The sequence below is a fragment of the Rhamphochromis longiceps genome, linkage group LG13 (assembly GCF_057381845.1).
Source record: "Rhamphochromis longiceps isolate RC_006_pf linkage group LG13, R_longiceps_female_GT1.1, whole genome shotgun sequence".
In the NCBI taxonomy this organism is placed as follows: domain Eukaryota; kingdom Metazoa; phylum Chordata; class Actinopteri; order Cichliformes; family Cichlidae; genus Rhamphochromis; species Rhamphochromis longiceps.
In genome coordinates this window covers 26,043,697-26,056,380 of record NC_140569.1, presented here as the reverse complement: position 1 = coordinate 26,056,380, position 12,684 = coordinate 26,043,697, and the positions used below count along the sequence as shown (strand labels likewise).

The 12,684-nt window shown below is 41.2% G+C and overlaps 2 protein-coding genes across 2 annotated transcripts; both read right to left on the bottom strand.

The window, feature by feature from the left end:
- Positions 1-3: 3 nt before the first annotated feature.
- Positions 4-4,282, bottom strand: cacul1 (CDK2 associated cullin domain 1). Its single transcript, XM_085428719.1, has 8 exons — positions 3,705-4,282; positions 3,429-3,555; positions 3,144-3,246; positions 2,967-3,062; positions 2,736-2,838; positions 2,498-2,587; positions 2,258-2,396; positions 4-2,177 (listed from the first exon to the last, which is right to left on the bottom strand). The coding sequence occupies exons 1-8, from the start codon at positions 4,024-4,026 to the stop codon at positions 2,138-2,140; spliced, it is 1,020 nt and encodes a 339-aa protein (XP_085284845.1). The 5' UTR covers positions 4,027-4,282; the 3' UTR covers positions 4-2,137.
- Positions 4,283-6,003: 1,721 nt separating this feature from the next.
- Positions 6,004-12,611, bottom strand: sirt1 (sirtuin 1). The gene is made up of 9 exons (XM_085428718.1): positions 12,191-12,611; positions 11,642-11,764; positions 11,229-11,464; positions 10,977-11,129; positions 7,992-8,139; positions 7,818-7,897; positions 7,233-7,416; positions 6,586-7,110; positions 6,004-6,374 (listed from the first exon to the last, which is right to left on the bottom strand). The coding sequence occupies exons 1-9, from the start codon at positions 12,594-12,596 to the stop codon at positions 6,082-6,084; spliced, it is 2,148 nt and encodes a 715-aa protein (XP_085284844.1). The 5' UTR covers positions 12,597-12,611; the 3' UTR covers positions 6,004-6,081.
- Positions 12,612-12,684: the final 73 nt, after the last annotated feature.

Sequence of the window (12,684 nt, the reverse complement as noted above, 5' to 3'; positions counted from 1 at the left end):
CTGTCATTAGTGTTACAAATACTAAGACTGAAGGATTTTATTGATTTTGAGATAAAAACAGATTGCTGAAACAGTATTTGAGCCATTCACAGTGGGTTTAAACATGAATTAATTTTGCATCATGTAAAATTAAAAGGTGAGACATGTAATCTAGTACAGCTAGTGTTCAGCATCCCTAATGATTTAGATTCCTCTTGACTTCATTAGCTGTATAACAACCCTGCTTGATGACAGGACCCAGTTGTAAAAGCTAGAATAATGAAATCATGTCCTGTGATTAGTTCATTTGAAGTAACGCGAGATAGAAACAAAAAGCAAGCCTGAGCATCTAATTACACTTAAAACAGTGTAGGAACTTGTATCAAACACATTTATTCGAGTGACTTGTTTAACAAAAAACGCACCTGTGACAAAAGCTAGTGTACACATACCGGTATGGAGAGGCAAAAACTATTTACAACATGAAGAGCATGTGCTCTGGCACAAAACCACATTTGCATATCATTTGCTTTGTTAAAGTGGACCCATTATCCTGTTCCAGTGGTGACTGCTCAAACTAAACATCATCAGAGTTTCAAATCATGAGTGCAGTGAACATACGGGTAACCACTGCGAGGCTGAGGTATCAAACTGCTTTAAACACTTAATTTGAGACAGATTTTTTTTTTCCCGGCTCTCTATGATGTCACTCTAAGCAGATATCCTTAATACGGTCATTCAGCTATGCAGGCCTGTGACTGAAGCCCCTCCTACTTGCTGTTCAAATCTTTTGTTCATGCGGCGGCAGCCAATCAAAAGAAAGCGAGCCCAAAAACAATACTGCTTCAGGCGGCACTGAGGCTCAGTATAAGATAAACAGGGATTCTTTTGGATGGGAAATCATGCAGAGCCACTCTGGTTGGGTCCAAGAATACAAACATGGAGGTGGCAATTTAGGGGGAAATTTAGGCAAGGTGAGGTTACATAAAATAAATAAAAATGTAAAAATAAAATAAAATCAGGAAATCCTCAAATGGTATTATGTGGTCCTTTTAACTGTATGGCACTCAGTGTTACTTCCTGTATACGGCAACCTCCTCCTCCTACGTGCAAGGCTTAAACAAACAAGTTGTCATTAAAGGCAGAATGACTTGAGGGTAAACCAGTGGGTGAACCAAAGCTTTAACTTATTAGTAAAGAATAAAATTAAATGGCTCAGTGACTCAGACAGCATACAACATTGAGAACATAAACTGGAACCCAACACATTGTGTTTAAAGAAAAAACAAAAGAACAGTTATCCTCTTTGGCAAAACTGGAAAATACAACCTGGCTTACCCAAACAGTAAAGGCAACAGCAATAACCCCTACATCTGGATGTAGCGTTTTCAGTGGGAGAAACATTTTCGTCAATCGGTGACTTCTTCAGTCTCAGCTGACCAACAACAACTGATCAAAAACCATGGTCTTTGGTTGGGGAAACCTGCACTCAGCTGAGACTGAAGAAGTCACTTGGGATAAGTGACGAAAAAATGTTTCTCCCACTGAAAACGCTACATCCAGATGAACAGAATCAACTTTTTGGGAATTACTTACCTGGATGACTGAGCATGATAAGACATTTTAAGCAACAGGAAGAAGAGAGTCATAGCTAAGCTGAGTGACCTAGCTCCCACTTCTTTCCACACTCATTTGTGTTGACTGTAGCCACTGAGATACACAATATGTGGGCGACACCAAGGGATTTATGATATTAACACACAAACAATATTATTAGCAGCAGCAATAGAGTCTTAATTAGCCCCGTATATCAAAGACAACACAAAACACTTCCATGTTAAAGGTTAGGAATGGATCGTCAGCTTCATCATGATATTCAGTCAGACGGACACCGTGAAGGCACTCTTCAGATGAGCGGAAGATGAAGAAATCAGAAGGAAAGCACCAAAATGGAAGTCTGTGAGCCACTTTTTCCTTTTTTTAAATCCTTCTGCTCAACAACCCATCATGCTGTCTTTGTTATTCACAGTGTTTCGTGACCTCGAGTTAAAAAGGGATGACGCACTGTTAGCGTTGTACCTAGTCCAGGGAGACAACTTGTGATAAAGACTTAAGAGGCACAGTATTAGTTCTGCAGCAAATCCAGTGACGCCGGCCATCACGAGTCCTCGCTGGCCCGTTTGCGAGACTGGTCACCTCTGGAAAACAAGCACAAGACCCAAGTTAAAGCAGATGTGACTCAGTCTTCATTTGATGCTAAAGACTCTGGAAAACTGACCGTGGGAATCCATTCATGGAGAGCTCCATCTGTAGTTTCTGGTCATGAGCAGCGTAGTCTTGCAGCAGAGACTCTACAGCAGGAGGGTTAATCTGGGGGATAAACCCGGAGAAGAGATCTGGGGCGAGCTGGGCCCACTCTGAGAGAGGAAACCAAAATCAAAAATTAATTAATTAATTTTAAAAAAAAAAATTCTGTGAATAAGAGGAGTGTGAGATAAATAATTTATCTAAAAATCACCTGGTCGGAGGCTGTAGAGGCCCTTAACCACACTAGCCATTGTTGAGGGTTGCACTTCAAAGGGCATGGACCGAGCTTTAATGAGCAGAGCTGAAAAGAACGAGCACAATGGACAAGATGGTGTCAACTGACTTGACCAAAGGGAGGATTTTTATTTATTTAATTTCCCCTTTTTGTGACTTTGCATCACATCGTGATTAATCAGAGCAAAGCGCATGAGATGAAGCGGTACACTCACGCATCAGTGTGTTCACGTGTTTTTCTGCGACGTGATCAGCGAACAGCTTCATCAGATCCTCTCTGAGGTCTCGGTTCAGTTTGGACTCAATGTAGAACTTGTTCTGAAAAGAGAAGCGTGTGCAAACATAAATTTAAGTAACAAACTAACACAAAACTACACTTCCCTGCATGGGATTTGCCAAATATTTGATTAAAAAGGGGGGGAAAAAAGCTGATAAGTGGTACCTACCAAGTACATAAAGACGGGGACTATACACTGAAGAGAAGCTATATATTGTGTCAGTGCAATGTTGAAATTTTCAATGAAGTTCTCGAGTGGGCTAGCCTGCAAAACATTGCAAAAAGAGTTAGTTTTTTAGTTTCTGCATGTGCTGTACGATTACATCTTGCATTTGGGTTTGCTTACTTGTAGATGGGCGGAAACCTGCTGCAGGTGACCTGTTATTTTTGATGTCAGATCATTGTAGAGCAGCTCAGAGTGCTGCTGACAAACACACTTGTAGACATAACTAGGAAAACAAAAGACAGGCATTTGAGGTTATATTAAAATTCTCAGTTAATCACATGGTAATATATATATATATGGCGCTTCTTATGGCAACAGAAATCATAATCTGAGGGGGGGGGGGGGGGGGGGGGGTCTAGTTCAGAGGGGTGTTTATTCAACATCCCTTTACTTGTGCTGTCTCACCTGTATATCTGTGCATAAGAAACCGAGATGTGGTCTGTGGGATTCTGAATCAGCAGACGGTCAACTGCCTTTTCCAGGTTTGGCCAGTGGTTTTTCCGGTAGTCCTCCACTGCCATTGCATTCAGAACTGTGTGAAGAGAGGGGAGCTGAATTAAGCCTTCATGTCAGACCGAACAGAAGCCAAAAGCATCACTCTCCACATACATTACTAACATAATCGGAGGCCGAGCTGCGTTGAGACCGTGAGCTCTCGGGCCCTGCTTCGAGTGAACTTACGGAACTTGGAAGTCGAGTCGAGGGCGAATTTTCCCTCGGAAGCAGCTCCCGGAGCGGTGCTGTCAGTCTCGCTGACTTCGCTGCTCTCGCTGCCTGTATCCGAGTCCATGAACTTTGACCCGCCGGTTGCACCGGACCACAGTTTCCCTTGTCGAGTACCCGCTTCTCCAACCGGCACCGTCGCACAGACGGGCTGCGGGACCGTCGATATCTCCGACAGCTGGCTGCTAAGATACGTGCGGACTTTATTACTGCCGCTCGCGCGGTAGTTGTGGTTATGGTCGTCTTTTACGTCCAAACTGTCATCTTCCATAGCCTCCATTTTCACTGGTCCGGTGAACCGAAGCACTGCGTCGCTAGATGAACATTTCAGACAACAATTAAAGATGAAGACAAAAACTGTCAGGCGTCTCCGGCGGAGTCCATCACCGTTTTCCTTTTAAGTTTTACGACACGCCGTATTACAGGGCAGCTGAAAGGATGTTGGGAAATGTAGTTCCGAGGTTTTAGGGCTATATAATGTTCCTTGGCTTTCTATACGTGAATTTGCGGCTAGCTAAACAATGTGATAAGCCGAGTGACAACTAAAATGTTTAATAAAACACATTTAAAACTAGGTACCATAATACGCATGCGCAAGCCCCCGATGCGGTCCACCAAATTTGATGTTGAAATTGGACCCCACCGTCTCACCAAACTTCAAGAGCTCACGTGACTCAGGAACTAGCCGGATGAAACACTAGGTGGCGCTGTGTTAATGTCTGACGATACTGATATTGACACCAATCAGATGCGTTTGCAATAATAGAAATGAGAGGTCAGAAAAATTTTCTTTCCTATATTTTTTACTGAGAACTCCATGAGAAATAACAACTAGAATGATGTAAAAATGTTCCTTCTTAAAACGTAAACAAAACATTACCTTGTCAATGGCATGTGAATTATGTTGGTGTAGACATGTATCCAACACAGTGGCTCAATTATGTCTATATACCAACACTTTGCAGGCAGCAGACTCCTTAATGCTCAATGAAAAGTGACACAGGCAACAAAACCAGGTTTATAAGGAGGACAAAAAGTGCCATTTTCAATGTGAATATATTCCTAAGGCTTATTATTACAACTCAGTATACCTTTGTACAGATAAAAACCATCATCTACCCTTTGATGAGTATGTCTCACATCAGAGTATAAAAATAAGAGGCTTGACCATAAAAAGTAGCTGCCACATGTCAGAAGGAACACCTTGTCGATAGTTATATATTTTTTCCCAAATTTTAAATGACAGATTAAACATACAAAGCTTATGACAATGAAGGAGAGTGTTGATAAAGTGTTCTTTGGTCTAAAATTAAAGAGTACTGTCACTTTTCCACCAATGACCCTTATGAAAAGGCAGAACTGAACTTTCTATATTGCAGTTAGTGCGTTCAAGTAAACCATCAGAAGATTTATGTATGTGTCTGAAACTCATAGTACCCACCATTTATCAGCTGCTGGCTTACAAACTGATGTTTCTAATGGTAGCATGAACCAGCTCTAAAAAGTATTATTAGACCACAGGTGATGTCGTTGTATGGACCGAAAATAACATTTGGAACATTTGCCTGTAGTCACTGCAATGTAGAAATTAAAGCTTAATCTAAATTAAAGTAATAATTCAATTTCTGAAAATGTGAATGCAAAATCAGAAAAGAACATGGAAAGTAAACATAAGAAAAAAACCCCCCACAGTACTCTATTTAGTAAGTAGTATACAGTATGTAGTTTCAGACACATGTGCATGTGACCAAACAGGGCAGAGAAAGAAAGAAGAGGGAAAAAAAACCTGCTGCATATTCACACAAAGTTGCCACACAACTTCAACTTTATGAAAAACGAGAGCAGGGTTTCCACCAGAATACTGACAGCCCAGAGGCCCGCTGAACACTAAACATGTTTGAATGTATTTACATTTACTTTCAATCTATGAAAGAGCAGCTACAGCTGTTCAGTTTGTTAGCCCAAAAATACACACACTCAGAAGAGTTATAACAGGGAATCCTGAAAGTAAAAAATGAACAGGTGAACTGTGATAAACTAATACTCTTTTTTTGATTTGTGTAGCTAACAGCCAAGACTTTTTCGTCTAATTTAATGCTCTTCCACTCATACAGCCTATTATTTACTACCTACTTATGGTTTGAAAAGCGAGAAAGACTGGATTATTTGCTACCAAACAGAATAAATCTCCTTTGACCACTGGGTCTAACAACATTTCTGGAGGAAACCCTGAATATTAAGGATGAAGAGTCAAAAATATATGAAACTTATATGTATATATTTATATATATCTATAAAAAGACAATTAGTGCTTTGTTGACTGGGTAATTTACATTTAAAGGTGTGTGGTACTCTCAGTCTTTTCAGAATTATTGTCTGTCTGCACACTTGACGTGGCCTCAGTGGCTACAGTGTGCTGTACTATGTCTTTGAGGCATGTTTCTCCATCCACTGCTGGTACTACGTCGGCATCCTCCGGCTCGCTGTCGTCTTCCTCCCCTTCAGCACAGCATTCAGAGTCCTCGCTGTCACTCCCGCAGGAGCTCGACGTCTCATCTTCAGAGTCAGAATAAACCTCTGCCCCGTGGAAGATATAGTGATTTGGTGGTTGAAACAGGTATTGGCCTGCTGTGGAAAACAAAAGAGGATCAGTGAGCTTTGCACACCTATCTGGGATCTGTTCATTGTTTATGACAGTTGTATGGAGGGAGAAAAAAAAAACAAACTGCTGAGCAAAGGGACACACAACATGTCTTTGCACGATTTTGTCACACATCCAAAATCAATTTATTTGTTACATTAAAGCAGCTTTGCTTGTTTACCGTGGTCTAAATCTTACCCTCAAGGCGTTTGCTGATTGGAGTTCTGTTAACTCGACTCATCCAGCAACGTCTACGAAATTCAAGGTTGGAGGTTTGACTCTTTCGTTCGGGTGCCTCCTCTTTTGGCGCACCTTCTGCTGCTTTCTCTGGAGATTCAGTGCTCTCCGTTGGACACTGAGCATTTGGACAAGGCTCTAGAGGTGTAACATTATTATCAGCAGTCTCTGTGACATTCAGACTTTCTGTCTCCTCCGAAGGCATATTTACAGAGTCTGTAGTGTGCCGCTTCTGCTCCTCCTGAGTCGCATCACTCGAAGCAGACAAGGCCTCGCTTGGTGGCTGTTCTGGTAACCGAGGGGGTTTCTCTGTGATCTCAGTTAATCTTACAGTGTTGTAGCAGAGCTGCTCAAAGTCTCCACCCAATCGATGACAGAGCTCGTTGATAATGACGTCACAGTCCCCGAGTAGCTCCACGTCAAAGTTCAGATGAGGCAGCTGCTCCCGATTGATCAGGACCTGAGGCACTTCATGAGGAATGGAGTCTGGATAGAGAGGAAAAACAAATATTCGGTGTTTGAATGACATGCAAAGCATACAGAAACATATCGGTTAGTATGTTTAATGTTACAGACACTAAAAGTGAATCCGTTTCGATAAAACATACTTGGGATGAGGGCAACCGGTCGGACTTTAAGCGAAGAGCCAATGACAATCAAGAGATCCACCTCATCTTTATCCTGTTTCATGGCTCTGTGAAACATTTCTGGAAGGTTCTCTCCAAAGAAGACAATGTCTGGTTTCATGATTGCCAGAGGGATATCTGGACACCGTGGACAATGAGGGACAACCTGATGGATGAATTTAATGTATTATTTATTTACTACAGCGCCACTAAACACCATCCAAATTTTATGGGGTGGGCAATCACTCACAGCAATAACAAGGCAATCTTTCTGGAATATTTTAAACAGTCAGCTATGTTATGGGTTGTTTGGGAGGTAAAACTAAAAAGGGTATTATCAGCTTTTGATGTCCATGTGGTTTCCCTTGTTTACAAGTAATTACGTAGATATTTGAGACCCCTAACAGCAAATATATACAGATAAATCCTTATACTTATTAAAGAGGTTTTTCACACGATGTTTCTACATGCAATCTGTATCTGCATTATTGGCCTTGGTGATGGTGCAACATCCAACAGTGTCTGCAAAAAAGTGGTATCCTGGATTAGATTGCAGTGAACACATACCTGGTTAAAGATGTCTTCCCTTATAGCCTCACAGTCCACTTTGTGCTTACAGACGAGACAGGATGCAGTTGCAAATGACCCTAAAATATAATTGACATTGAATTACTGGGGAAGAACTATAAAAAAAACAAATAACGAAATAAGCAAGAGGGATCAATCACATGCACCACTCACCGTGACACTGGATAATCCGCTGAACCCCAGCCACTTGTTCCAGTGTATCAATGTTTTGCGTATAATTGCGCAGCAGCTTTCTTTGCTTATCTAGCATAGATATAAATCTATGACAGGGAGAAGGTTCAAACTGCCCAGGGTAGATCTCCTGTAATATAAAATTATGCATTCAGTACTTGTGAAGAAAATGCAAACATTGCTATAGTCATATGCCCCCACCATGGCTTTTCTGGACCATATTTAAACACTTAATAACTGTTTATATTTCATGCCTCATAGCATGGTTTGAATATATTTGATAATAATAAATCAGTGATCAATCTTTAAAACCTTTTTTTAAACCTTTTTCAGAGTGCAGTATTAACTGACTTAGAACACAATATATATACAAAATGCTTAATGCAAACTAGTCTGTGCATTCAAAGCAGTGCTAGGAAACCTGGCATGTGTGGGACTTCCACATCAGTTTCTCACACTCACTGAAATGGCAGCTCAGGTCCTTTTGTAATGTTATGACCCAACCCATCTTATGAGATCTGTTTTAATCTCTATTAGCAAATACATACAGTACTTTATTCGGAGTACTTAATTGCAATTTTATTCATGTAGCACATTTATTAATATGTAAACACAATGTGCTTAAGAGAGAAGATAAAAACATTAAATGCTGTGTAAGTTTACAAGACACACCCACACAGCTATTGAACTTTAAGCAATTTTTTCAACCAGGAAAAGTATTGCTGTGAGGCAACAGTGCTACCCACTGTACCACAATATACTACTGTATATGGACCACCTTCCCACCCTATTACAGATATTGTGTCTATGATAAGGGACCCTCTGACTTCTGTATAGCCTCTGTTATTTTGTGGATCTTATTTGATCACTCCTGTGTTCTTTTACTATTTCACTGTTTGGAGAATTCCCCACGATCCTTTAAATTTCCCGTCCCTGCAGGGGCCTGATCAAATCTGGTGGGAACACAAACAGTTCTTGTGATAAAATTTTAAGTTACTTTAGGAAAATTAAACAATTTCAAGCTAAAAGACATACAGGGAGTGCAGAATTATTAGGCAAATGAGTATTTTGTCCACATCATCCTCTTCATGCATGTTGTCTTACTCCAAGCTGTATAGGCTCGAAAGCCTACTACCAATTAAGCATATTAGGTGATGTGCATCTCTGTAATGAGAAGGGGTGTGGTCTAATGACATCAACACCCTATATCAGGTGTGCATAATTATTAGGCAACGTCCTTTCCTTTGGCAAAATGGGTCAAAAGAAGGACTTGACAGGCTCAGAAAAGTAAAAAATAGTGAGATATCTTGCAGAGGGATGCAGCAGTCTCAAAATTGCAAAGCTTCTGAAGCGTGATCATCGAACAATCAAGCGTTTCATTCAAAATAGTCAACAGAGTCGCAAGAAGCGTGTGGAAAAACCAAGGCGCAAAATAACTGCCCATGAACTGAGAAAAGTCAAGCGTGCAGCTGCCAAGATGCCACTTGCCACCAGTTTGGCCATATTTCAGAGCTGCAACATCACTGGAGTGCCCAAAAGCACAAGGTGTGCAATACTCAGAGACATGGCCAAGGTAAGAAGGGCTGAAAGACGACCACCACTGAACAAGACACACAAGCTGAAACGTCAAGACTGGGCCAAGAAATATCTCAAGACTGGTTTTTCTAAGGTTTTATGGACTGATGAAATGAGAGTGAGTCTTGATGGGCCAGATGGATGGGCCCGTGGCTGGATTGGTAAAGGGCAGAGAGCTCCAGTCCGACTCAGACGCCAGCAAGGTGGAGGTGGAGTACTGGTTTGGGCTGGTATCATCAAAGATGAGCTTGTGGGGCCTTTTCGGGTTGAGGATGGAGTCAAGCTCAACTCCCAGTCCTACTGCCAGTTTCTGGAAGACACCTTCTTCAAGCAGTGGTACAGGAAGAAGTCTGCATCCTTCAAGAAAAACATGATTTTCATGCAGGACAATGCTCCATCACACGCGTCCAAGTACTCCACAGCGTGGCTGGCAAGAAAGGGTATAAAAGAAGAAAAACTAATGACATGGCCTCCTTGTTCACCTGATCTGAACCCCATTGAGAACCTGTGGTCCATCATCAAATGTGAGATTTACAAGGAGGGAAAACAGTACACCTCTCTGAACAGTGTCTGGGAGGCTGTGGTTGCTGCTGCACGCAATGTTGATGGTGAACAGATCAAAACACTGACAGAATCCATGGATGGCAGGCTTTTGAGTGTCCTTGCAAAGAAAGGTGGCTATGTTGGTCGCTGATTTGTTTTTGTTTTGTTTTTGAATGTCAGAAATGTATATTTGTGAATGTGGAGATGTTATATTGGTTTCACTGGTGAAAATAAATAATTGAAATGGGTATAATTTGTTTTTTGTTAAATTGCCTAATAATTATGCACAGTAATAGTCACCTGCACACACAGATATCCCCCTAAAATAGCTAAAACTAAAAACAAACTAAAAACTACTTCCAAAAACATTCAGCTTTGATATTAATGAGTTTTTTGGGTTCATTGAGAACATGGTTGTTGTTCAATAATAAAATTATTCCTCAAAAATACAACTTGCCTAAAAATTCTGCACTCCCTGTATATGGTTTTTTTTTTTTTCTTAACTGTTGCCAAATGTCAAAATGGGTCAAATTTAACTGAACATTATGTTATGTTTTAAGTTAACTTAAAAAACAGGTTCTGATTCTCCATTTAAAAGTTGGTGTAAACATGGGGGTGTGGGGCACCGTATTAAACAACATTACAAAATTTAACAGGAACTCATAAGCGGCTTACATTTAAGTAGTTTCCCTTTCAAAATGACCCTTTCACAGAATGAAAGTGCACAATCCACTAGTCATGTAGACCTTGCAATGGTCTACATGAAGAGATTTATGGTTTGGATTAAGATTAATAATTCTTTGTTAGAGAGCATTCAAATTGTTATTCTATTGTTCATGTAAAACCAACCTTAGCAAACTTAAAAAACGGTCTAGGGTCCCGTCTGAAGTACTCAATGTCAAACATAGCTTGAGGATCTGGAAGATCTGGAAAATCTACAGCAAGCCGTGCATAAATTCCATCTCTGGAGCGGAAGTCTGGTATTCCACATGAAACTGAAACCTACAACAAATAAAATAAAAATAAGGAAATGCAATGAACACTAGTACTGAAAATCGAATTTACACAGTAGAGCTACATGATAAAGTAAAAAATGCATACCCCAGCACCAGTCAGCACTAGTATCCTTTTACTTTCATGTAGTAGCCTGACTACATCTTCTAAGGTATTAATATCTTTCCGCTTCTTTCTTTTTGGAGGCTCTGAGATGTTGATGATGATCTGCCACAATGTCATGTCATCTAAATCTGGTGGGAGTACAGTCTCGGGCAGCAAATCCCTCAGGATGGCCCTTGGATCTGTCTCTCTAATGTGCTGCTGGATGAAACTGTAGGAACCTGCGAGCAAGAACATAACATCTCAGTATGGCTGGATTTCAAAAATTGTACACACATACTTGTACAATGCAAACAATTATTATGTGGTTTAAATATATACATACACACTAAATACATATTATAAGTGGCGTAATCTAAGATATTGTAGTTTATTAATGATCTGATTATCTTAGTTACCTATTTGCGGTTGAGGAGTCCAGTCGCTGGAGCTTGCATGTGAGGACCTGTCATCGTCTTCAGTGATGTGCTCCGGAGTGACAGCCAAACCGTTAGAGGGAAGATCATCGTGCCCAAGAAAATCTAAGTACAGACATGGAGAAAATTAACTAAATAAGACTAGATATAAGTCGCGACTCTCTTTAATAACTGCTACGACCCGTTACAAAAGTAAATCGGTGAACGCAGTCTCTCAAAGTCAACTTTCAACCGGCTAACAAACGCTAAGTTGCTCTCAAAGTTTTGCGTGGTTATGAAAAAGTTAAATGGACAAATTTGTGCTGGCAGGATCACTGATAGAGTTCTACTTCCGTTTAGCGAAATATAATTTAGTGGAAAAGTTCCCGTTTTCAGGAGTACACAGTTCTCGACACCCACACAGCATTACTGTATTTAACATTAGCAAAGTTAACTGTTTCACATGGAGCCAGTTAGCTCACCGGTTAAGTTGGCAAAGAATTTTTCTCACTGTAAGTCACTTAAATACTCAAAGTTTTTCTCTTTTTATACCTGGACTGTCCTCGGTTGCGCCAAAGACAGTGGTGTCGTCCAGTTTCCCAACTGGCTTGTGAGGGTCGGAGAGCAATACTTCCAGTCCATTGTTGTCTCCGCCTAGCGCTGCCGGGGCCTGTTCTACCGCCATCACCGGCTTAGCTTCCTTCTCCGCGGGCTGCGCACAATTCAACGCCGCCTCCCAGCTCTCAGTTGCCGCGGAGACGCACGAGAACTGGTCCGCTTCGACGGCTTTTAGTCCATAGTTAGTTCCTGGACTGATTTTCGAAATCTTAGCCGGAGGTTCCCCCGTATCGGAGGCGCCCGAAAGGGCCGTTTTGAGACTGTTCTCTCCGTCCGCCATCTTCAGCCCGCAGAGCCGCTGAGCAGGAGCCTTCCTCTCGGACAGCTGGCTCATTTGCATAGCACACGTGACTCGTTCTCCACCAGTAGTCACGAGCGAAACGCCCCCCTCTACGTCGCTGACATTATACCATAACAAATATTGTTGC